The sequence below is a fragment of the Anastrepha obliqua genome, chromosome 2, assembly GCF_027943255.1.
Source record: "Anastrepha obliqua isolate idAnaObli1 chromosome 2, idAnaObli1_1.0, whole genome shotgun sequence".
Classification (NCBI taxonomy): domain Eukaryota; kingdom Metazoa; phylum Arthropoda; class Insecta; order Diptera; family Tephritidae; genus Anastrepha; species Anastrepha obliqua.
Window position 1 is genome coordinate 105388870 of NC_072893.1, and position 10090 is coordinate 105398959.

Below are 10090 nucleotides of genomic sequence, written 5' to 3' on the forward strand. Positions count from 1 at the left end.
CCCATATTGTACATACACATCCGAAGGTTACCCGGGTCCACATTTTGACCTATATCTCGAGCCCTATTTCCAAAATAAAATATAATCCATGTTACTCGTGATGTAGCTTTCGAATGGTGAAAGAATTTTTAAAATCGGTCCAGTAGTTTTTGAGCCTATTCATTACAACCAAACAAACAAAGTTTTCCTCTTTATAATATTAGTATAGATATGGTAAATATTACCATACATTTTTTCCTTCAGATATAATAAAAAAATAATAATAATAACATTAAAACAACAGGTATTATTAACAAACTTGGTTTTATTTTAAATTCTTCAAGTGAATCAAATTAATAATAATCAATAAGAAGGCATATGCAAATACAAATACGTGAATTTATATATGTACATTTGCGCATATACATACATACATATATACGCTCACGTAACTACATATGAGCAAGGTAACTACATATGAGCAAGGTAACTACATATAAGCAAGGTAACTACATATGAGCAAGGTAACACTAATATGAGCAAGGTAACTACATATGAGCAAGGTAACTACATATGAGCAAGGTAACTACATATGAGCAAGGTAACTACATATGAGCAAGGTAACTACATATGAGCAAGGTAACTACATATGAGCAAGGTAACACTAATATGAGCAAGGTAACTACATATGAGCAAGGTAACTACATATGAACAGTAATGAGCAAGGTAACACTAATATGAGCAAGGTAACTACATATGAACAGTAATGAGCAAGGTAACGACACATTTTTTCGTGCGTGCAGCCTGTTAAATCGAATTATAAGACGTTATCACGTCAAAAACAACTTGAGTATGCAGTTTTAGAGCCCATTAAACATTAGGACATGTAATGAAATGAAAGTTTGATGTAGCTCAAAATTTTCGCTGATTGCGTGACGGTTTTTTTTATGCGGAGAAAATGCGAAGCATTGTCAGGAAAAATTGTATCAAAAATCAACAAAAATTTTGATGGACATCAAACTTGCACTTGTTTTTTTTATTAGAATTTAATGAGCTATTGAACTGTTTCTAAATTGTTTTGCTAATTCTGGTAAGAAAATATGAAACATCGTTTGTTGAAAATTTCTCACCTTTTTGTGGTTCTTTTGTTATACAAAATTTGAAACTTGGCTAATTAAAGAATTAACGACATTTTTGTAAAGCAAATTATTTTTATTAAAAAAAAAAATACTTTTTGTTGTACAAAATTTTAAATTTGTCTTATTAAGGGGGGGGTAGGGTCACAAAATCGAAATTTTTTTTCTTCACTCATCTTATAGTAAATCATTTCAAGAATGTTGTGTCAAAATTTTAAGTGGATCGGAGCAGAACTCTCAAAGTTATAGCCTTTGTAGGCACTCTACCTCGAATGCGGAGCATCGATAATTTCTCAGAGTCATTTTTTCAAACGCGTTTTTCCCGAAACGACTTCTTAAAAGTCGGTGCCAATCACAACTCCGAAACTATTCAACCGATTCTTTTCAAATTTGGCACACGTTTTCTAAATCAAAAATACCTCCCCCCTACACTGTTTTTTTTTTATTTTTTGTTTTTTAAGGTTGTTTTTCACTTACAAATATGGCGAAATTTTTCGCCAAAAATGCTCGTTTTACGTTTTTTTGCCACCAAAACTACAAAAATGAAAAAAAAAAAATTTTTTATTAATGTAGGGGGGAGCATTACGTCATACTTTAACTGAAAAATTCGACTTTTTTTGGTTTCAGATGATTCTACGACGAATGCCGATTGGCACCGCAGAGCACCTCTCGAAAAACATATCTCCAAAAAAACTCTGTCATGGGCTTATTTGTCAATATTTTATTATTAATATTTTTTAAAAACTTATTAAAAAGATGTACAATAACATGTAACTGATTTTATTAAAGTATCTTAATCCATATTTCTGTAAAAAATTCACAAAAAAAGTGTTTTTTTTTTAGCGCTAAACCCTACCTCCCCCTTAAAGAATTAACAACATATTTATAAAAGATAAAATAATTATTATTTTTATAAAAAAAAAATTATTTTTATAAAAAAAAAGTTATTTTTATAAAAAAACGTTTTATAAAAAAAAAATTATTTTTCCAAAAAAATTATTTTTACAAAAAAAAAAGTTATTTTTACAAAAAAAGTTAGTTTTATAAAAAAATATTTTAAATTTTTTATGAAAAAAATAATTGAAATTAAAAATAAATAAGTACATAGCCAATATATTTTGCCTTTCTAATAATTTCGGCGGTCTATAAAACCGTCTAATATGGAATTTCTATAATAATAAGAAACTAAAACAAATTTTACGGTCCACAAAAGATATTTTAATATATTAAATTATTATTATTTTTTTATAATTATAACCTCTTTTTTTCTCACCTTTTTCTCTGCATATGTACATATTTTTTTGCCTTCATCATATGCCAGTTGTTAATGTTCGAAATTTTATGCAAACACCCTCGAAAAAAACTTGTTCAACACATACATTTCAATCAGCTAAAATTACGCATAAATTTACTATACAATTTCGTAATCGCTGAATGAAGTTGGCGAAAAGCCGCGAAATCTAAATGACCACAGTTTGTGATCGACCAACCGAGCGCTGTAGTTGAATGAAAGATATGGAAGAAGCCAAAGCGAGTGAATGACCGAAATCTCATTTTGATTTGAATTCATCTGAAACTGAGTCACAAAGGTGCCGAAGACCAATACAAAGCTCAACAACAAATAATAGCACAAGTGAAGCCGAAAGCAACGCACTTCGGTAGTCAATGTCAAGTTTACAAATACATACACATATACATACATACATAACTGACATTTTTACAAGTGTATTTTATTTCGACTTTAAAACTTAGAAATACTTTTCTGTACACTGCTATTTTTGTTCTAAAAGTAAATGTAAATATTTAGACTTAGAATAGTTCAGTAACGCTCTAAATAAGCTTCTATTGTACATTAAAGTGTAAAATCTAAATTATCTTTTTAAATATGTACACATTTTCCGCTTAAATTAACTTCACAACTAATGCAAAGCTTACACTTGGCAACGGTTGGTTCACTTACGCTTAAATTAAATTACTTCAATTCCATATTTGCCTTAAACTAATGAATCCACCCACGCTTACAAGCTAGTGATATCCCCCCTTTGGAAAGCTTGGCATTTAATACATTCTAATGTTGTAGTTCCCCTTGGTCACTGCTTGAACCCATGATCCTCTTTGATCATATCCGCCGCCTTCTCGGCAATCATGAAGACAGGTCCATTCGGATGTCCCGACATGATCTCTGGCACGATGCTTGCATCCGCCACACGCAGATTCTTTATGCCATATACGCGCAATCTTGGATCCACCACGGCCGCTGGGTCTGATGCCGGACCCATCTTTGCTGTTCCCGAGTAGTGGTAGATGGTGAATGTGAAATGGCGCACATGGCATTCCCAGTAGTCACGTGTGCCGAATTCGAGACCCTTACATGTTGGTATTCTGCGATTCCACACCTTTGCGTTGATCTTCTTGAAGGCTGGATAATTAATCAGACTGACTGCTTTTTGTACGCCACGCACCGAAATGTCCACATCATAGGGATGTGCGTAGTAGTTGGAGTAGATAATTGGATATTTTTGCGGATCGCTGCTCTTTAGCATGATGCGCCCACGGCTCTTGGGTCGCAGTATCATGGGGAAGATCATGAAGGCATTAAGATCTCTATCTTCTATTTCCGCAAACATGGAATCGTATATAATTTTCTTGAGGCCGAAAGCGCGCGATATGGCTGGATTGGAGGACATTGAGCCACCTACCAAAAACAATTCGATATCTGGCCAACCATCTTTTAGATGCGGATGATCCAAGTCCCAGAAAGCTATAGCCTCGCAACCACCGGGCGAGCCATAGGGGCCTTCTTGCCGATTGAAACGGTTCACCAACGTGGGATCGGCAAAATCTTCGAAATGCAACGATGTGGCATTGGTTGTAAAGGTAACTGCTGGCGCTGTGTGATCCTGCAGATTAAAGCCGACAGCCAAATCTACAATCGGTTTGATGCCTATTTCACGCAAATGTTGCGCTGGTCCAATGCCGGAGAGCATAAGCAGTTGTGGCGTATTAATAGCGCCAGCGCTGACAATCACCTCGCGGCGTGCCAGAATTTTCTGCTCATGTCCATCGGTGCGCACAATTATGCCATAAGCGGTCTTCGTTGTTGGATCGATGAGTACTTTTGTAACTAGTGCGAATTTCTTTACGTGCAAATTGCGTCGCTTGCCCTTAAGCGGATACAGATAAGCGCGATTCGAGCTCCAGCGCGTTGAATTGCGCGTTGTTGTGTGCAAGTAGCTAACGCCATTTTGTATATGTCCGTTGTAGTCACGGCGGTCCAATCCATCTTGCTGTACCGCTTCTAAGAACGCATCGGCGATCTGCGAATGCCAATTGACATAGGAGACTTTCACGGGACCATCACGGCCCACTAAATCCTCATCGGCATCGGGCACACTGGAACCTTCATATTTCTTAAAGTAGGGCAACACGTCACGCCAGCTCCAGCCCACATTGCCCAGCTCTGCCCAGCGGTCGTAGTCACGTCGATTGCCGCGCGTGTACATCATGTAATTGAGCACCGACGAACCGCCCATCACTTTGCCGCGCGGCCAATTGCAACGATTATTATTCATGGCCAAGCAAGCGCGATCCGAAGGCTGCGTGCGATACTTCCAATTCATTTCACCCAATTGCAGAAAATGCGCGACGATCGGCACATCCATAATGAGACTCTCTGGACCGCCTGCCTCCAGCAGCAACACTTTCCATTTGGGGTTTTCCGAGAGGCGCGCCGCAATCGCACAACCAGCCGTACCTGCGCCCACCACAATAAAATCATATTCATTTTCCATTTGTATTGTGTTGTCGTAATTCTCTAGATTGGCGTCCATTTGGCCGCGGCGCAAAAAGTCGAAGGCCTCCAGGATAACATTGCGTTCTTGCGCCCATGTGAGAGCGCCCAAAATGCATACTAGCGTTGGAAGGAGGAGACGTGGTTGGAGTAGAAAGAACATTTTTGTAGACACGTTTTATTTTTTGTTTTATAAAATTTGGTATGAAAATTTAAGAATTTTGCATTTTAAAATGCCTCTGATATCACCGATGGCGTTGATTAAAATATCAGTTTCACTTTTACGAATGCTCTGTGGCAAAGTCTTTTCAATCACTAGTCTCAAAGTCCCAGAGTTCTTATTTTCAATTTATGTTTTATTCGCACTTTGCACTAATTTTTCTTGCTTGGCAGAATTTGTTCACTCGTTTTATTCCTTTTCAACTTCCTAACGCTGCTACCGCGTTCTAGCCACTTTGCTATTTTTGCTTTAGAATCGCGTGCCCGTTGCTTGCGTCGTATGCAGTGAACCGTATTTTCGGAACCGCGCGTCTTAACGCCGAGAAAACGTAACTTTGAATGCTCGCCGTTCGGCTGGCGTATGTGGTTTTAATATTCGTAATGAATAAAGCAACGGCGAGCGTCTATTCTTCGTCAACTTCTTCTTCGATTAGTTTTTCATAACTATAAACAGCAGAAAACTGAATAGTTCAATGCGAATTCGCGCCAACATCGAACAGGTTGTCCACCGATTTAAGCTGCAGCGTCGATGGCTAAAACTAGACGGTAACGGCGTCGTTGATGGCGAAGATTTAAGCAGCAAATTAAGTTGCGCAGCAGTGACAACGCTGTTGAACTTGCACGCTGGCTATGTCGTTTGTCTCTCCACTTTTTGGCTGCGTCCCAAGGTGCTCGCGCAAGCGTGTGTTTGTGCGCTGTTTTGGTGTGAAACAGAAAGTGAAACAGACTTTTTTGATTGTCTATGCTGGTGCCGTTGGTGGCGCGTATCGCGTAGCAAATTTTATTCTTTCTTGGTTTTCCTTTCGGGCCACTGTTTCGTCACTACATGTCCGGCGACATGCATGCAGCGCAATGCGCACCTTCACGTCCGCTGTGGCGTTGCGCGTCAATCGGCATTTTAATTGGTTGTTGAACTTGCAGAGCACATGATTTTGCAAGCAGACGATTGAACGACCTCAACGGCGCCAAGAATTTACGAACTAACAATGTCACAAAGGTTGAAATTGAATGCTCAAAAAATGGCTGTCGGGCTGTATTGAACTATTAAAACGATTTCAAGTAAAGGCCGTGAAATGTACAGGAGCTCCAAAGTAATCGTTTCGTTTCCTAAGTAGTTACGAGTATTTATATTGTATATGTTAGTAGATGGCAGGCGTCCTTAGCTAAACCCATTAGTTGTATTTTTTAAATCAATGCTGGTGTACTTCATAGCTCCAGTTATTCTTTATATTCCTAACCCATAAAAATATCACAAGCTTTTTCCTTCAAAGTAGCCCCGTCATTAGCTGAAAGCTCCTTTAAGCTTTCCCCTCAAATATAGTTGTGATCTTGTTTTATCATATCCGCCGCCTTCTCGGCGATCATAAACACAGGCCCATTCGGGTGCCCTGCAATGAGTTGCGGCATTATACTTGCGTCGACCACACGCAAATTCCCTACACCGTACACCCTCAGCCGTGAATCAACTACAGCAGCTGGATCACTGGCCGGTCCCATTTTCGCCGTGCCCGAGTAGTGATAGATGGTGAATGTGAAATGTCGCACGTAGCACTCCCAGTAGGCACGCGACTTATACGCCAGCTTAGCACACCCGGGCATGACGCGCTCCAAAACCTTCGCATTGATCGCCTTAAAAGCTGGTTGTTTCACCAAGCTGATGGCCTTAAGCACACCGCGCACTGCTATATCCAAATCATCTGGATGTGCAAAGTAGTTTGCATGCAAAAGCGGATATTTGAAGGGATCATTACTTTTGAGCATTACACGTCCACGGCTTTTCGGACGCAGTATCATTGGAAATATCTCGAAGCCGTCTGTTTTAACATTCGCGAACATGGCATTATAGGTGTCCAGTTGTAGGCCGAAAGCACGTAACGTTGCAGGATTCTCATCGAATGAGCCGGCTATCTGAAACAATTCTATATCAGCCCAACCGTCTTCCAATTCTGGATGACTCAGATCCCAAAAGGCAATTGTTTCCACAGCGCCCGGCAAACCAAAAAGTCCTTTTCCGTCGATATACTGCATTATGTTGCTGGCTTCGAAGTAGTTACTGGTTCTGATTGAGCTGACGTTCGTAGTAAATGAGACCGCTGGTGCGATGTGATCTTGTAAGTTGAAACCTACGGCTAAATCCACAATTGGCCTGATGCCCACATCGCGCAGATGTTGCGCTGGTCCAATGCCGGAGAGCATGAGCAACTGCGGCGTATTGATGGCGCCCGCAGAGAGTATCACTTCACGCCTGGCGCGCACTTGAAAGGATTGACCGCCAGTGCTTAGCACCACGCCGTACGCCGCATTCGTTGTAGGATCGATGAGCACTTTGGTTACTAGAGCATTTTTTTTCACATGCAAATTGGCGCGTTTGCCTTTAATGGGGTAGAGATAGGCGCGATTAGAGCTCCAACGCATGCCCTTGTATATAGTGGCTTGCAGGTAGGACACACCCGTTTGTATGCGTCCATTATAGTCACGATATTTCAAGCCATCTTGTTGCGCCGCTTTCACAAAAGCATTTGAAATTTCGGAGCGCCAGTCAGCATGTGAAATTTTGACCGGTCCATTCCGGCCTACATAGTCGCTTTCGGCATTCGGTATTTCAGAGCCTTCGAATTTCTTAAAGTATGGCAAAACATCGCGATAACTCCAGCCCTCATTACCATTCGCAGCCCACCGATCATAGTCACGTCGATTGCCGCGCGTGTACATCATATAATTGAGCACCGACGAGCCACCCATCACTTTGCCACGCGGCCAATTACAGCGGCGATTATTCATTGCAAGGCAATATTTGTTCGAAGGCTGCGTGCGGTAATTCCAATTAATTTCGGTGAGTTGTAGAAAATGCGCGAGTATGGGTATATCCATGGCTGCATTTTCCGGGCCGCCCGCCTCGATGAGCAACACCTTCCAGGCGGGATTCTCCGATAGGCGCGCCGCTAGCGTACAGCCCGCCGTGCCCGCACCGACCACTATGAAATCATACTCTTTTATCAACCGCACACCATCGTCCACATGCTCGATATTCAAATCATTTTGACCACGTCTCAAAAACTCAAAGAAATTCGTTATAATATTACCGCGTTGGGCATGCGCGTCATGGAAGACGCTGCCAAGTAAAAGCACGACTATCGCAAATGCGGACCATAAACGCGTTGACATTTCTATTATTTGTACAGTGCAATTAATTTCAAAATAAATTCAATTCATTAAGTGCAATAAATATGGGCCGCACGGACTTCAGTATAAATATTACGAGTACACACGCGTTTTCAAGCGGTCAGTAAGGCGTGTGTGATTTCGCCACCGATTCGCAAAGTTCTGTGCCACCCAGCCGACCGGTAAATCCATATAAAGATTCTAATGTTATAGAGTTGATTGGAATATCCGCGGGGAAAACAATAGCACCGCTACAGTATGTGACAGTAGCTAGGAAGAATATGTACTAATAAATACTACTGTACTGTCTCGGTCGTCATCTTACGTACGTCGATTACAGCGCGCTGGCCGAGCCATGGTTCATTGAACGTCATAATACTTACTCTCTAACGAATTTTTAATTGCGAAATACTAAGCTTTCAAATACTAAATTTTTAAGGGATCAGCTGTGCACAGTGGTGTAAAAGTAATAAATGCACATGTAATTTTTTTTTCTATTTTCATACGCATGCACGATTCGTGTTTTATTTCAAGAAAATGCACAAAACCGTCAGGGGAAAAAATGATCTAAAATCAACCAGAATTGCTAGCTACTTTAAACGTGCACTCCATTCCCAAAGATACCCATAGTTTGAAATTTTGATGAACATCTTAGGAATTCTTATATATCTTGTGCAAAGTTTCAAACTAATTTACCTAATATTTGTTGCAGCGCGAAACATATTTTTATAGAAAATTAATGAAAAATAAAAGTAAACGCGAGGTATCCAAAACTGGTCAAAATATCGAATTGGTTTCGGCGACTGAAGTATTCTACTGGCAATTCTGAACCAAAATGCTATGGAAGCATTCTGAAATAGAATGCGGCCTGTTTATTTTTAATTTTAGTTTTAATTCACAATCAGTTGTTTTTTGTTTTCAATTTTTTTTTAATTTTCGGGAAGACTCCGAACGGCAGACATTTTTATGAGGAGCTTTTGCATGGCAGAAATACACTCAGAGGTTTGCCATTGCCTGCCGAGGGGCGACCGCTATTAGAAAAATGCTTTTCTTAATTTTGGTGTTTCACCGAGATTCGAACCGACGTTCTCTCTGTGAATTCCGAATGGTAATCACGCACCAACCCATTCGGCTACGGCGGCCACAATTATTGCAATTATCTGATATCAAATGTATAAAAAATTGTTAAACACAACTCAAAAAACAATATTCAAAAACTCTGTCAGTAAAATACTCCAAAAGGAATATATTCACTATAATTGAAAATATTTTTCACCATAATCCTGTATGAGAAAAACAAAAATTGTTTGAATATACTTTTATCGGACTTAGTCAAGTAGAACTCAACTGCGTGTTCCGAATTTCATCATTCAAAATATATTTTTTTTTTTTAGTAAAAAAGTAATTCAAAAACAAAATTGGATGACTACCAAAACAGTTTAACAAACAAATGTATACGGCATTAATAGCTAAAATTGAAAACAAGGAGGCTCGAAATCCATTTTAATACTTCCTTGGGCGTTTTTATTCAGAATCGTCAGCAAAATACTTAAGTCGCCGAAACAAAAAAATATTTATTTATTTATTTATTTATTAATAATGAAATATAATTATAAATAACTATATTACAAAAAAGAGGCACTAGCTACTAAGACTATCGGCCTAAAAACAAAAAAAAATTAATTCGACTTAAGCAAATGTGTCAGGCTTTCTTCGCTTGAAATTTTTTGTTTCTCTATTTTTTTGCTATTTTTTATATTATATTTTTTTTCTTCGGTTTTACATTTTTTGTATTTTGTTATAT

The 10090-nt window shown here is 39.2% G+C and overlaps 2 protein-coding genes across 2 annotated transcripts; both read right to left on the reverse strand.

Moving 5' to 3' along the window:
• Positions 1-2816: 2816 nt before the first annotated feature.
• Positions 2817-6418, reverse strand: LOC129239064 (glucose dehydrogenase [FAD, quinone]). Its single transcript, XM_054874345.1, has one exon. The coding sequence runs from the start codon at positions 5066-5068 to the stop codon at positions 3206-3208; it is 1863 nt and encodes a 620-aa protein (XP_054730320.1). The 5' UTR covers positions 5069-6418; the 3' UTR covers positions 2817-3205.
• A 14-nt stretch (positions 6419-6432) lies between these two features.
• Positions 6433-8543, reverse strand: LOC129239065 (glucose dehydrogenase [FAD, quinone]-like). The gene has a single exon (XM_054874346.1). The coding sequence runs from the start codon at positions 8287-8289 to the stop codon at positions 6436-6438; it is 1854 nt and encodes a 617-aa protein (XP_054730321.1). The 5' UTR covers positions 8290-8543; the 3' UTR covers positions 6433-6435.
• Between the last annotated feature and the right edge of the window lie 1547 nt (positions 8544-10090).

What these genes read in the sequence shown, in the direction of transcription:
- LOC129239064 (XM_054874345.1), bottom strand. Translation starts at nt 5,068, where the DNA reads ATGTTCTTTCTACTCCAACCACGTCTCCTCCTTCCAACGCTAGTATGC.
- LOC129239065 (XM_054874346.1), bottom strand. Translation starts at nt 8,289, where the DNA reads ATGTCAACGCGTTTATGGTCCGCATTTGCGATAGTCGTGCTTTTACTT.